Source organism: Oxyura jamaicensis, chromosome 1, assembly GCF_011077185.1.
Source record: "Oxyura jamaicensis isolate SHBP4307 breed ruddy duck chromosome 1, BPBGC_Ojam_1.0, whole genome shotgun sequence".
Taxonomy (NCBI): domain Eukaryota; kingdom Metazoa; phylum Chordata; class Aves; order Anseriformes; family Anatidae; genus Oxyura; species Oxyura jamaicensis.
The window spans coordinates 6,851,115-6,866,024 of NC_048893.1; the positions used below are offsets into that span (position 1 = coordinate 6,851,115).

General features: G+C 43.7%; 1 protein-coding gene across 2 annotated transcripts in view; it reads right to left on the minus strand.

The window, feature by feature from the left end:
• Positions 1–2,639: 2,639 nt before the first annotated feature.
• The window catches only part of FAM107B (family with sequence similarity 107 member B), a 59,769-nt gene continuing 47,498 nt past the window's right edge, over positions 2,640–14,910 (minus strand). For both annotated transcript variants that reach the window (XM_035337346.1, XM_035337347.1), the window contains exons 2-4: positions 12,279–12,462; positions 7,850–8,003; positions 2,640–5,848 (exon numbers count right to left, since the gene is read on the minus strand). In XM_035337346.1, coding sequence (XP_035193237.1) covers positions 5,732–5,848; positions 7,850–8,003; positions 12,279–12,406 — 399 coding nt within the window. In that variant the 5' untranslated portion in view covers positions 12,407–12,462 and the 3' untranslated portion in view covers positions 2,640–5,731. The remainder of the gene's footprint in view (positions 5,849–7,849; positions 8,004–12,278; positions 12,463–14,910) is intronic.

Here is a 14,910-nt window from a genome sequence, read left to right on the forward strand (position 1 = left end):
TTTAAAGCACAGGTATCGCTCGGATGAGCACGTTTCCAAAAGCCGCTTTTCGTAGCAGAACCCTAGCTCAGCTCTGTGAGAGCGGTACCCTGAAACGCACAGAGCATGATTCACCTGAACCACGAGCCCAGAAATCAGCTGACTGTAGGCAAGTGCTGAAACTCTGCATCAGGGAAAATCACTCATTACGGTCCGCAACTTCCGTGATGAAGGCTTGACAGCCTAAGTGTAAAGAGCCTCTCTATTTCCCTGCTGCTACTGATGAAAGCAAATTCCTGAACTGCTTCTCATCAGAGAATCCTTTAGGCTCCATTTGCCAAAGAGGAGTTCAAAGGCAGACATCCTGCTGGATGGAACACGAAAGCCCCCCACGCCCCCAGACGATGCAATCCCCTTTTGCAGAGATGGTTTGGGGCGCGCTGGGCTGCCAAGCTCCGAGTCCAGAGTGAGCGGGGCTCAGCTGAGCACCCTCTGCCCCTTCGTACCCGTGGCCCCCGCTGCCAACGAGCCCTCGGTAAGGGGCTTAGGCTTGCTGGCTGCTCTTTGATTTTCAAGCACGACGAAGCAGAGTTGGCTTTTCGATTCCATTATGAAAGCGGTTTCACGGCAGCTGAAGAGGGGGCAAGAAGGACATTTCTTCTTCCCACCTCATCAGACTGAAGCTTCCCTGTGCCAACCTCAATCTGTGTTCAATTGCTCGTGCCATCCACCTGAGAGTGGACTTGGGTACATACTAGAAGTTAATTCAGAACATGATTACTCTGGTAATTGAGTGCTAGAGCTGTAGTGGGGGATTCTGGCTCTGGGAGCCCCCTCTCAGGTGTTTTATCTCCCCTCCTTTTCCCTTGTCACCACTGTGGAGATGCCACCTCCCCTCTTGCTGCCTGGTGTTTGACCTGGGGCAGGTCCCTTGTCCCCAGCCCTTTGCAGAGGTCACAGCACCTGATTTTTTACCAGGAAACAAAATTCCATGAGTGAGCAGCTGTTCAGGGGCAGCATCCAAAGCACCCGGCTTCAGAGTCCTTGCAGTGAAGATGATGTTCCCTCCGAGTCGGGTGCTGCAGGTGCCTTTATACTCAAAGCAAAGGAAAAGGGCCGGTTTCTCTGCAGTGACACACATCAGATCCAGGTGGTTAGCTCAGATGTACCCACCTGACATTCAGCAAAATGAACCTGAGTAGCCAGAGAAAGATTAATAGAAAAAAATATTGTCTTGGAGAGACAACGAAGCAAACGACACTGAGATGGACAGAAGGCAGCCTTTAGCAATGTCTACAGCATTGCCAGAACATGGACCATGGAAGACAAGCAAGGAGTGGAAGTCAGAATATCTGTGCTCTCTTACCACCACTAAATGCTTCCTCTGGCCATGGCTTCCACCGTGGAGAACCATTGCTGATGCCTACAAGGGCATCACAAACCTTACCCTGCCAGATCAGAGCCAGTTTAAAGAGGTAGGGTGGGGCAAAAAGAAGTCTTGTAGCTCCACTCCTCCAGATCTCATTAACTGTGGGTGTTCTTCCCATCACCGTGCAGAGCATCCAGTTCCCCCCCACACACCCTGAAGATGTCAGTTCTGATCCTATGGAAACGGCACCACCGAAGCTGTCCCATCCCCAGCCACCTTGCTCAGTTCTTTAGCATCACTGGTCACCCAAGTGCCACCTGCCCTTCTGAGCTGTGACTGACATCTGTGGCTCCTGCAACAGCAACCAAGACCCCTGGGCAGCAGACCTGTGCTTGCAAAGCCCCTTGACAAAACATTTTGGGTCCATGCGATCTGAAAAAGCATGCAGAAGGAAGACCACCTTTTCCCCCAGACTTGCGGCTACAGCAGATCAAACGTCCTCCGCCCCGTTTTCTCACTGGAGCTGGAGTGAAATATCAAAGGATAATTCAAAACACGTTTGGCGGTGCCTGAGTAGCCTCAGAAGAGCAGAGGACAGTCTCTCCACCAGGCCCAGAAACCCAGTCCTTACTAACGCGGCCTCTTTTTGTACCTCCCCCATGTCTGACAGCTCCTGGAGCGGGTCCAGCAGGGTTGCATCAGCACTACTGCCAGCATCCCTTCCACACACGGAGCAGTCTCTGAAGGAAAAAAGCCCTTCCTGGCATCTGTTCCCAATTCACCGTGCTCCTCCTCCCACCCCAGCTCACCCTGCTCTCCTCCCTGCCTCCCCAGCCACCAACAAACACCTGATCCTGGCTGATCAGGGCTCGTCGGGACGAGCTGAGGTCTCTGATCTGATCACTCCTGTCTTTTCCAGTCCTGTTTCCATCCCCTGCTACTTTTCTCCTGCTGCTGTTCCCGTAAGATTTAGCTCTCTGTAAAGGCACCGAAAAACCTGACCCTAAACCAGCAAATCATTTGGGCGTGCACTTTCTTCCACACGTCCTTTAAAATGATGTCCTTTTAAAAATATTGCCAAAATATTCGATAGTCGTGCCTAGGAGACAGAGCAAACTTCTGCCACCTAATTTTAGCAACAATTTTGCATATACAAACCCCGTTGTAAGGACCCAGAAGTCACCACGATCTTGATACTCCTGCCTGCACTTCTGGGTTTTAACGAAGCTGGGTATTTCAGGGTGGTCCCCGAGGTCTGGGGTTCAGCAGGACGTGACAGACACCACCGCACTCTCCAAGCACGTAGTAGATTTTATTAAGCATAGCTTTGGTTCTAAGTGTTCCTTGTTTCTGTAATACTTTTAGTTAAAAACAATTATACAAGAGCAAATACAAAAAATATTAAATTATGAAAACAAATCCATTAAGGCTCCCTTTTTATATTTATATATATTTATATATGTACACTCAAACAAGTGCAGATATTAACAGAAGGTTAAAGCCACAAAAAAGTCTAAAAATTTACTACCGTACTATCAAAAGCAAGAATTTTTAAAAAGTTCTGCCTTATTAGAGGCAAAAGTGGTAAAAGTGAGCTGTTTTCAAATCATTGAAGTATTTGCAGGATTGCTACAAATCCCATAGAGCTCAAGGGCAGGCTGGGAATCGCTTACTGGCAAGGGGTTTCTTGAGGAGCTGCACAGGACACTCGTGGTGTGACTAGCTGACCACCCACGTAGGGTTGCCCTTCCTAGCCCAATCCTGACTTGAAAGACAAGCTTTTGCTTGTGGAAATGACATGGGTGACTTGATTCCTACACTACAAGGTCGGCAGGGTTCAGAGATGCCGTAACAGACACGTTGATGTGCCGGTTGTACAAGGAGTTAATTCCAAGTGAAAACAAACAACAAATCTGCTTCACACTGTATGTACAAGGAGTTCTCTGGCCTCCTGTGTTTCAGAAAGAGAAACTCTGCCTGAATCACGAGGTGATACGGAGAGAAAGCAACAGACTTTGAGCTTCAAACCCAACACTCAATGAAGTCAAGGAGCAGCCGGCATCCCCTCTGACTCCAGTGGCATGTGGGTTGCACCAAGCTCCATCCCTTTTGCTGTGCCTGCACAGGAGGATTGCCACGTTCAAATGGCTGAGAAGAAATGGTCTTCTCAAGCCAGAGGAGGGTTTCCTCACCGATTTCGAGACGCTTCCATGCTGAGCAGGAGGTTAACTGCAGAGTGGAAGCCAACAGACGTGAAGTTTGGGAGGCTGGGGATGGTTATCGGTGAGCGTGGTATGGAAATCCAGCATACAGCACTGCCTCAACAATCAGCAGCACGAAACCAACTCCATCAGTGCACGTGTTTGAATAATGTGCTGCCCAGAAGGGAAGATCCTCTCCTAATAGAGGAAGGAAGGGAGGGAGGGAGGGAAGCATCTGCAGCACTCCGGGAGTTCCTCTGTTGAGAAAATACATGGAAGAGTCTTACATTTGGCCTTTGTCTTCTGCTGCATGCCCATAATGAGAACGGTCTGGTAGACCATCTTCACATTTAATCTTCTAGACGTGAGTCACGCTGCAAATCTAAATCAATGGCAATACACTTATTGCAATTCAATTTACTCTTGATCTGATTATGCCCTCATAATAAATGCCTGGATCTTGACAAATTGAAGCCTGTAACTAGGAAACATTGCTAATTATGGGCATTTTGTCCCAAGTGCTGCACTGAAATTGTATTTAAAACATCCAATACTTACAGGAAAGGCAAAAGAAAGTAAAAAACAAACCAACAAACCCTCCCCCACCACCTTTACAACACAAACACGCCACTGTTGATATCAGGGAAAAGTGTTCTCAAACAGTTATCTCCAATGTAATTACAGAGTAGAAATTATTTCGTTTAGCATCCTAAGGCAAAGACCATGATTAGATCCCCAGCTGATATGGACGAGCACAGCCTCAGTGAGAGCTAGGAATACGCCAGTCGAAGAAGAGGAGGATTTTTCCCCAGCTTCTGAAGATACAATTTCCGCACCCAGTCACACCAAGTGAGAATCCAGTCCTATAATCCTACGTGAGTCACCTGTTCCCCCCTCCTCACCCCAGGCTTCCCTGGGCAACTAGTAGTCATAAGCATGAAGGATCAGATTCTGCCATTCCTATGCAAGCTGAGTAGCGTTTATTTAACGGCAAGTCACGGGGGCAACTGGCAGAAAGGCAGAAGGTGACAGAACTGGACCCGAAGGCTCAGTGGTAACACATTTCCCCTCTTCTTTGAGGCTAGAGGATGGACAGGATAAAATGAGGTTCACTTTATGCCTCACTTCAGGGATTTTTTTTTTTCCATTTTGGTAGATTGCAATGATCGGTTTGGTCTGGTTTAAGCACAGCTCTGTTGCAGCAATTGCAACAAGTTCCTGCAACAACTGAGCAGGGACTGAGGGCAGACCAGACTCCTCATTTCAGCTGAAGACGTCTCGGCGAGTAATGTGCTAACACTGCATTCAGACCAGCATGTTCTTGGAGGAGAAAGGCCACGGCAGCAAAGTAGGTAGGATTTCAAAACACAAAGGAAGAAGACAGGTCGTTTTGCATTGAGAGATGAGAGAGGTAAATACACAGGTAGCACTGCACAGACCTTCACACAACATTTCAAGGGAGAAGTTCAAAGACACTGATAAATCAGCTTCTGGATTCTCTCTGGTGAGAGGATCATCAGATTTCTGCTCTTTCATAGCCCAAATTCTGCATGTTCAACAGGGAGAACTGGGCTTTAAGGCTGCTCAACAGTTCACTGCTGGTGAATTTTAAGCATACCCATCTGGCCTACACCTGCCTATCCCGCTGGGGATGGGCAGCAGCGATCATCATACCTCATCTCCTCCGAAACTTGCTAAAAATTCCGACCGAACACAAATTATTGTGATAAGCACGCAGGGTGTAGGTCTAGATGGAGGAAGTTTACCTGCACAGTATAGTTTCATTAAGATACCACAGGAGGACTTTTGTTTCGTTTTAAAGCAAAATATAATCTGTGTATCTCCACTAAGCTAGGATCACAAGAGATAAAGCAGTGCAACGCTGAAGAAACTTCCCTAGTATCCCTGGTTAAAATCTCTGAGTGAGCACTTCAGACCGGTCCGTGACACTGAACTGACAAACAGACTCCCTATCCGTCACTCTCAGGACTGCATTTGGCAAGTCGATCTGTTTCTGTTACAGTCTTTTTAATCCACGCTTCCCAGGAATTAAAAATCTCATCTTCAGTAAGCGTCAGCTGGATGCTGTTCTTCTCCCTCTTGACAAGAAAATCAGAGACAACTTGCAAAAGCCTCTCTGCAGCCACCGCAGGAAAGCTGGAAGTCTTAGCAGGTGCTGGCTCTAGGAGTCTGGTGCTTCTGTTGCTTCCTGGACCGTCCTCCTCAAGTTGCCCTTGACTTTGACAAATTCAGGTGCATTTTCCTGCTCTTCCTGTATCTTCTGTTGCTCCAGTTCCAGCTGAAAAGGGATTCACATGTTAAAAAGTGTATAAAATAGATCATGGACATAAAAGACTAAAATCTAATGGCTTCAATAACTGGCCATGCATAACAATTTAAGCTGCTTCCTTTCTTTCTTTCATGGAAAAGATGAAGTTGTATTTCTTTGGGAGTATCTGTTCTCATAAACCATCAGTCTTTTCAAATCCTTGTCTCTAGCTCATTCCAGCAGGCCTGCTAATACCTTTGCCAGATGGACAAAAACTCTGCTAGTGCAGTAAGAACATAAGATGAAGCATTTTTGATGAAGTTCTTGGACATCTTCATTTAAAAAAAACAACAATAATTCCCTTCTCTGGCTTTCAGAACAGGACGAAACCAAATGTGCCTCATGGGAGAACAAGTGTGAACAGCTACTACTGAGCACACGTGCAGAATTTATTTCGGAGTGCCTAGGTATGGATTTCTGTATCTAACTTGACCATCTCTTTTGGTAGATCTGCTTTATCACAGAGATCAATACAAAAATCAAGGCTCCTCCTTGGCCCTTAGCTTTTTGTTTCTGAAAGCCCATCACCGACATTTTTGACCCAGCTGAAGCTCTCATCCATGCAGACTTTCAAAGTTCCCCTGTGAGGTAAGACTCTGCACTATGGGACGAAGCCATGTAGTGCCAGCACAGAACATTACACACTGCACAGAGTAAGGATGGCTTAGCAATCCTCAGTGAAGGCAGACAGGTCAGGTCACCAGAAAGGAAGAAATAACCCTTCAGAAAACTGACAAAAGCTCCTGAAAGGAGCTTTTTCTTAGAACAAACCAAGGTCTCCCTGATTAATGGGGACCATGTCGTTGGTTCTATTTAGGTCTTTTAAATAATCTCTCCTTTGTCTCTGGTTCACAGACAAAGAACATGCTCTGTTACATGACATGCTCATGACATGCTCATGACAACGTTCCTCCGTGTGTCATGTTAATTAATGACATTCCCATAGTGCTTACAAAGTCACAACATTGTTTGCAGGGGACAGGCTTTTCCTCTTCTAAGAGAATTCTCTATTCTACCTATGTCCTTGGGTGGGTCAATTCCAAATCAGGCATCTTTTGAAGCTGGCCTTATCTTTCTAAGAGCAGAAAGGAAAAGTGACGGGATGATATACTTCAAACTACAATAGCTTTCTCCCTCCAAAAATATTTCTATGCCTAGTTAAAAAACTATAATAAAAAACACTGAGCCTAAACATTGATTTGACTACACCTCATTCTCAATAGTTATTCGATTTAATTGATTTCTGTCAAGAAAAACTGAAGATATTGTTCTAAAGCGTTCATTTATTTAAAAGTAAATGCAATGTTTTATGCACGCTGACTTGTTTGATGAGGTGTTTCACTGAAAAAAATTTGCCTCTCAAGTACGCAAAGTGCCTTAAGAGGCACGGAGACCTTTGGCTGGCCCTGTGCTTAGCAGTAAGCTTCCCAGCAAAGGGTGACAACTCCATATAATCTCTCTACTTGGGGTCTGAGAATGTTTTCCTTCATTTGGAAAAGCCAACAGACTCATTCATTCAAAAGAGCTTTTGCAGCCTTAAAAAGTCACCTAGTTTTTGTACACAACCCAGGAGAAAGAAACAATCGATGTTTTATTCATCAAGCATCCAGTTTTGATGCACTGGAGTCTAACATCCATTCTTAGTGATCAACTCTTCATATAAAGGCTACAGAAGTTGACTAATTCACCACAGTTTCAATGGTTCCACGTGGCCAGTGCTCCACAGACATTGCTGTTGTTCCAGACAGGATTCATTTGACCAAAGGCAGACATCTACACGGAGTTCCTATATAATACGTGAAAACAAAGAGGTAATTGTAGAGTGTGATTTGAGTCATTGTAAAAGAGGCGCCTGCATTCAGTCAGAGGAACCGTGCCAAAAATCTGCTGCTGCTTCTCTCCTGTCTACAAAGGGAGCATCGGGTGATGAGCTCAGGAGATGTGTAAAGTTAGTGTTGTTTCTCATCTTACCTGCTCCAGCTTCTGCTGCCGTTTCAGTAGCTCTATTTCCAGGTCGGACTTCTTCTTCTGTGCCTCCTCTTCTTTTTGCTGTTTAATAACTTGATCTCGTTTTCTTTTCTCCATCACCTTTTGTAACTCTGGTTTGTTCTGAGGTGCAAGACCCCTTGAAATTAAATAGGAGGAGTAGGGGGGCAGGGGAAACAAGGGAGAAAGATCACTTTTAATATGCATAAATTCACACAGAACTGTAGGCAGGTTTTCTCCAGTCAACTGACTGCCTATTTAGGTACTTTGAAATACAAATAATTAATTAAAAGGAAAAAACGGGCAGAAATTTTCTTGGTTTCTAACCAAAACCCTAAGCTGAAATTTAAGCTATATTATTACTGAGAATATGTCCCTTCAACATGCATGCTAGTATTTCTTCTGGATAATTCACTGTTACGGCTTTCATATTCAGTCTTCCTTCTACTCTCTCCATTCCAGAAAAACAGATTAAAAAAACATCCAAAATAAAGACACTAGCATAGCTGGAAACAGATTTTGGAGGGGGGGGAAAAAAAAAAAAAAAAACAAAAAAAAAAAAAAAAAAAAAAAAAAAAAAAAAAAAAAAAACACGCCCCTTGCTAGCTGATAATAATTCAGAGATTGTGTTCAGACAGCCCTACACAGCGTACAATGTGCAGAGAAGACTGCATGGGCAGAACTAAAACACGGTGTCCCTCTGGATTTTGCCACATTGTTCCTGGAAATCATGAATTCTGTCCTTCCTTGGAAATACGAGAGCTTTAGCCATGCCTGGCTGCCAAGTTATTTCCGCTGAGAACAGTGAGAGTTCCCAGGCTACACTGAAAATCACACAGAAAGAGGCTAAGACAACAAAAAACCCAAATAAAAAAAAGTTGCGGTCACCTTGGAGACCAGACAAAGGACGGAGGATCCTTCCTCTCACGAGATTTCTGCTAGTACATCAACTGAATGCTTCGAGTTCGTTCAGCACAAAATATTTTCCAAGCCAACTGCTTCGAAATGAGAAAGCTTCCTCTTTGGGAAGGTGCATCATTTTATTTACACAGGCTTGGGTGTGTACACACACACTCACTCACTACTCCTACTTATTTTGGCGACTTTTCTCTCTATTATGCTGTGAAGTTTGAGATGTTTGTTATGATAAGATTCCGAGCTGTCCCCATTATTCAGCTGTTAGCAGAACTTGTTGGAGCAAAAAGACCCAGACCGTGCCTGGTATTGTCATCTTCCCCGTGAAGACTATTATATGAATACATCTGGCGTTAAGTTTAACATCACCCATTTTTAACTTCAAGAAATTCAAGAATCTGCATAAGCTTTCAAAAAACAGGATTTGTACCCTTCCCTACTTAATTTATTACCTATGGCTGCCTCATTCTTCCATAGCATGTGCATCTGACTGCATGTTTAATAAGATATTCAAATGCCATTTTACGGTGCCATCTATGAATGACTCCACATATTATGTGCCACTCTATCACTGTACATCTCCTGGCAGCAAAATTAAATATTTAGCCACACCAAATGCTGCTCCATATTTCTCATAATGTATCTCCTTGCCTGAACGCAACAGAAGCTACAGGATTGTGTTAATATTTCATGTTCCATGCTAATTTTTAAGGGCTAAAATATAATTAAAATGAGTCAGGCAGAGAAAATCGGAGCAATTTTATTATTGCCATTATTATTACTACTGGGTAAGTGAGAGCTGGATCACTGGGAACTTCCAAGCTGGTGATTGGCAATCGTGATAGCCACGAAGCAGATGTAAGCTGCTACGTAACATTACTCTTTCCTGATTTAGATGTGCTCTAGTTATGATAAACACCGGCAGAAGACCATTCAGCGTGATCAAATGGGATCGGCAGTCAGATCTGTAAAAACATACCTGAACTTGTTTTCACTCCCATATTTAGGAGGGAAAAGCAACAAATAGGCTGCTACTATCTGAACTGGGAGTCTTGAATCACCTCTTTATGATTTTCCTCGTTAAATAAAAAAGTTTAGTCTAGAGTAAGTAAACTGTGCTATACCACAAGTTAGAGCTGATGGGATTCATCAGCTACGTCAGCTCAAGCTCCAACAGACAGCGCTTACAGTAGGCATGAAGAAGGCATGTAGGCATGGGGAAATACCTTCTACGATCAAAAATGCTGCTAAGAACTGACTGGTCAAAAATGAAAGCTCTCAGTGCCTACACTGAGTCTTCACAATAAATTGTGGTGAAGCAGGCTTCGTTGAGGGCACTAACATTCTTCCGTACGCATGGCAATTTGCCGTAACAAAGCAGAACACACAGCTACGTTACTGAAGAGCCTCCTGTCAGAGGTGGTACATGGCAGAACGCACAGAAGCCTAACCCTCTTTTCAAAAATATCATTTTTTTTTCTGTTGGTGAAACCCTCAAAGTATTTCATTTCTGCACCAATAAATACAAATCTCAAATTAACGGCTGCAGCTCATCAAAATCACAATAAAAGAAGAGCAGACACTGAGGGCAGCACAACTGCTCTGTGTAATAGGATATCCTTCTAGAAGAAAAAAGCTCCACAGTTTTCAAGTGCTTTATCCTTTCATACACTTTAAAATGAAAAGAAAAAAACACCACCACAGACTTAATTTAGGGCAGCCTCCACAGCATTCAGAGCAAGATTGTAATTTGGGGAACTTTACCTTTCTTTCTTTCCATGCCTATAAACTTCGTGGTGCTAGGAACTGACTTTGATGTTTAATCCCATTAACTAAAAAAAAAATAGGTCGAACACCTATTTAGGCTACTTTTTTCCCATTCAGTTGATATTCTGTAAAACATTTCTACTTCTTCAACACTAAAGAAATGCTGCTCATTTAGAATTAAGTATCAAAGCTTAGCATTTGTGAGGACTTTGCTATTACACATAAAAACAAAACAAAACAAAACAAAACAAAAAAACTTTTCTCTTCTCAAAATACCACCATGACAGACGGGGGAAAAAAAAAAAGAGAAATTTTCAGAATGAGACTTTTCTGCCAAACACACAAATCCAGCTGTGCTGGAGTAGCCAAAGCAACAGCTGTAACCCCCTGACTATTCAACTTATCGGAAGAGACGTAAAAATGGTCATTAAATGATCTGCTCTTACCCTGGATGCAGCTGGCCAAGGAACATGAGTAACAAGGTCTAGATTAGGACTCAAATTATGTATCTTATTAATGGATTAATAAATAAGATTCCTGAATTGTAAATTCTAATTCATCGCCAGAATAGGCAGGAAGACACCAAGCCTTCCCTTATTCCTGCTAGGATGGCCATGCAGGATTATGCTTTTGACACCAAGATAGCAATTGGTATCTTGGCCATATCACTAATTTACAAAGATGTTTGTATCTGTTTGTTTAAATGGAGGCGTCTCACAGGCCTGGAGGCTTTTTTCTCCTTTGTGTAGTCAGGTGCTTGTTTTCATAGTATGTTTTTTAAATGAGTCCTCCATTGTTGAAGAGATTTAATAACAAACCCTCAGCTACCTCGAGGCCAAGTCCCTGCGTCTCAGAAGTTGATGAAATCAAGTTCCAGCTTTTTACTTCTTCAAAAGCAATATATAATGCAACAGCTGTGCATCCCACCCCAGAAAGGAGGAAGCACAATTTGCATAATATACAAAGAAACACTTGTGCGGCAGCAGAGCAGGCCCCAGACAGCCACACCGCATTGTAAGAAAGATCAAGTAACCAGAGAACAACTTCATCTGAAACAAAATTTAAGATGTCTTCAGCTAAAAAATGGCCCCGTAAACTTAGTGTGTGAATGGTGAAAACTTGCAGATTTGATGATCTTGTCAATAACAACTGAATTTTGTCAAATATCTGATAAAGTTAAGAGTTCAGGACAAATTACAGTGCCTGAAATACAAAATGTGATAGGGGAGAACTGAACTGCTTCCTCATGAAGCCAACCCTTAGTGAGCATCCACAAAAACAAAGTGCAAAGTCTTTTACTAGAAGGTTTTACAGAGCTTCACCTACGAACAACTGATCTGAACATCCTGTACGCAGTCTGGTGGTGGACCAAACATGGAAGGCCTACAGGTGGATCTACACTTAGATAAAACACGGGGGCAGCCTACAGCTTTCTTGCACAATTATCATTCCACCATTTTTTCAGATTCTACTGATCTGCACAGGCCTGGTTTGGGGTTTGCAAGTACCCCACCTGAGGCTGGCGTAGGCACCACCAATTGTACAACAGGACACAACCAGTGGGCAACATGGGCAAAGCTTTCATACTGAAAATAATGATCCAATATTAGAATGATAGCGAAGACCAATTTAATAAAATTCAAACAAATACCATGGTTAAGAATCACAGTCTTTTCTTCTACAAGATTTGAATCAAGAAAATGCACAATCTGAATCAAGAAAAGGCTTTTACCTTTTCTGGTTCATAAGCAGCTCTCTATGGAGATCTTGATGATTCCGGGATGACTTCACAGGATTAATTAATTTCTGAGGTCTAATTAATTCAGGATTGTCATCATCTATGTAGTCTGGTTCGGCCATAATCTTTCTTGGAGCGGGGTACGGATCTTTGGGTTCGGTGTCCTTACTCACAGTATCTGCAAAACAGGGGGAAGGGAAAAACTATGATAAATCTACACTGAAAGGCCTTTTAAAGTTGTCTTAAAGCACATCAAGGCAGCATTCCACACTGACAACATTTATGCTTTTCTACATAGATTTTATCTGTAGTAAGTGAAGGTGCTCAGAGCAAACACCTTTTAAAATAAATAGATGGCAATTTCGTAAGGTTATCTTCGAAAACCTTCATCCCTTGATTGGATGTGCAGATTCCTTCCATCCTGGGAACTAGAAATACTTAAGGTTAGACATGCGAAGAGCCCGAGTGATTTTAATAAGTCCACCTGATGAAACGTTTTTATATCAGCAATGCTAAGATCCAAAAGATGTTTTAAATAGTGACTACATCAAATCCCACGGATGTGTATCAGAACCTTACAGATTTCCATTTTCTGCCATCAGTCTCATGCCACCTATGGGAAAATACCTCGTGGTTAGCACTGAGCAGTGCCACACCGAGCAAAAGTTTCCGGGTGAAAATTGCCAAATCTGCCATTGCTGGGATGGGAGTTTTGAGCAGAAAGGTTGGGAAGAAAAAGTTGGATGTGGATGTATCTTAAGGCCATATATCACCCAGTGAAAGTCCACAGAAGTCCACTGATTTGAAGCCAATAAAACCCCGATGATTTATATCATTTCCCAATCTGGCATTTTCCTATTCTAGCACAGAAAACATAAACACCAAGTCACAGCACTTTTAAGCAACAGATGACAAGTAAACTATAGCTTTCAAGTAATTCATAGCTTTCAAGAAATTTATACATGACCATTCGACCCCCCTTGCATTAGAGAGCCTCAGCCACAAAACATTCAGCACCTGAAACAAAACACATTCACAGCTCTTCTCCATTTGCTGTCACAGACAGCAGTGTGCAGAATCCGGCACGGTGCAGTTGTCGGTTTGATGAAGCAAACAAGGTCCTTCAATAGGACAAAATAAATAAATAAATCTCACAGCATGTGGGTTTTGCAGGGACGAATCAATGGGGTGCCCTTCGGAGTCCTTCTTGCTTCTCTCAAGCAAGCACCTATCTGCACAAAGGCCAAATATACAGAGTCGTTGGAAAATCCATGTCAGAAGAAACTTGGAAGATTTCTATTAAATCTAATGTAGGTCTAAATGTTAGGTCCCTGAGGCTGCCCCCTGAGCAAGCCCAGCACCCTCAGCTGCTCCAGCCCCAGCCCAACTTGGTGGCCATCCACTGAACTGTCTCGACTCCCACGCTGTTCAACTACACGTCACATGAAAAAAGCCAAAAAGCACCCCAAACCCAGCCTGCATCTCAATGTACCTCACTTAGCTCCGTGCCATGAACAAGTGTGTACAAGTCTATCCATCGCCGACACTGTATAAACTTTATTTCATTTTTTTAACAAGGATGCAGCAGTTCCTATTTCCTCGGCGTTCATGTCAGGCTTTTCCCAAGTAAAACAGCTCAGGTACTCAGAGCGCGGGTTTGTTTTGGATATAAACCTCGGTTTCCCTGTGCTCCTCTCTCACTTCTCTTGCACTGTGAAGGAACTGTGACTCTCCCAGAAGGCATTCATCACCCCCGATTGTCCACGCCAGGAAATGACCTGCTGCTTCTTTCAGACGAGTCCTCCCTTTGCTTAGGTGAAGATGGAAAACAGAAACACCCGCAACTGTCATAGGCAACATACTGGTCTTCTAACACGAGCCCCCCCAAAGCAGTTGGATTCAATCATTTCTCAGAAAGCCTGATGTCATGTTTTGCAGCATGCAGATTTGCTTTTGGCAATGACTTAAAATGAAGTCTATTTATTCTCCTTTCTTCTGTCCCATCCCTACTTTTAAAAACATGCATGCAGCTCTGAGGTCAGGAACCGCGGTTTCCTAATGTAACATGAACTCTACTAGCAGCAAATGTGAATGAATAAAGCTCCCTGGAGACGCTTTCCACATGTGATTAGGCTGTAAATGATTTCAGCTAGGATTTCCAAACAAAGCCAGTGAAACAGGGCACCCGGCTCCCACTCGGTGAATCCCCTCACACCCTCTGCAAGCCTTAGCCTGGCTGGAGGCCACCATCCCAGTCCCGCAGAGCCACTCAAGCAATGCAATTGAAATAGCGGGATTGCAGCCCACACCCCTTCACAGCAAACATTCACAGAAGTACAGAAGTTTCACAGAAAGGGAAACCGAGGCACCAAGGACTCCGTGCACAACCAGAGACAGGAGCTGGGCTGGAAGCGGCACCTCCCAGCTTCACTCTGAGGTTCAGCCCTCACATCAGCAGAGCAGTCCAGCTCTGTGACAGAATGCCTTAAAGTCCTAAAACAAAGTTTCATAAGTGTTCAGACAATATAAATCTATATGGATAAGTATATAGTATGTCCCTGCTGCTCATCCCTCCCAAAGCCACCACCACAGAGCTGCTTTCACACCACCGCAGCGCAACACGAAG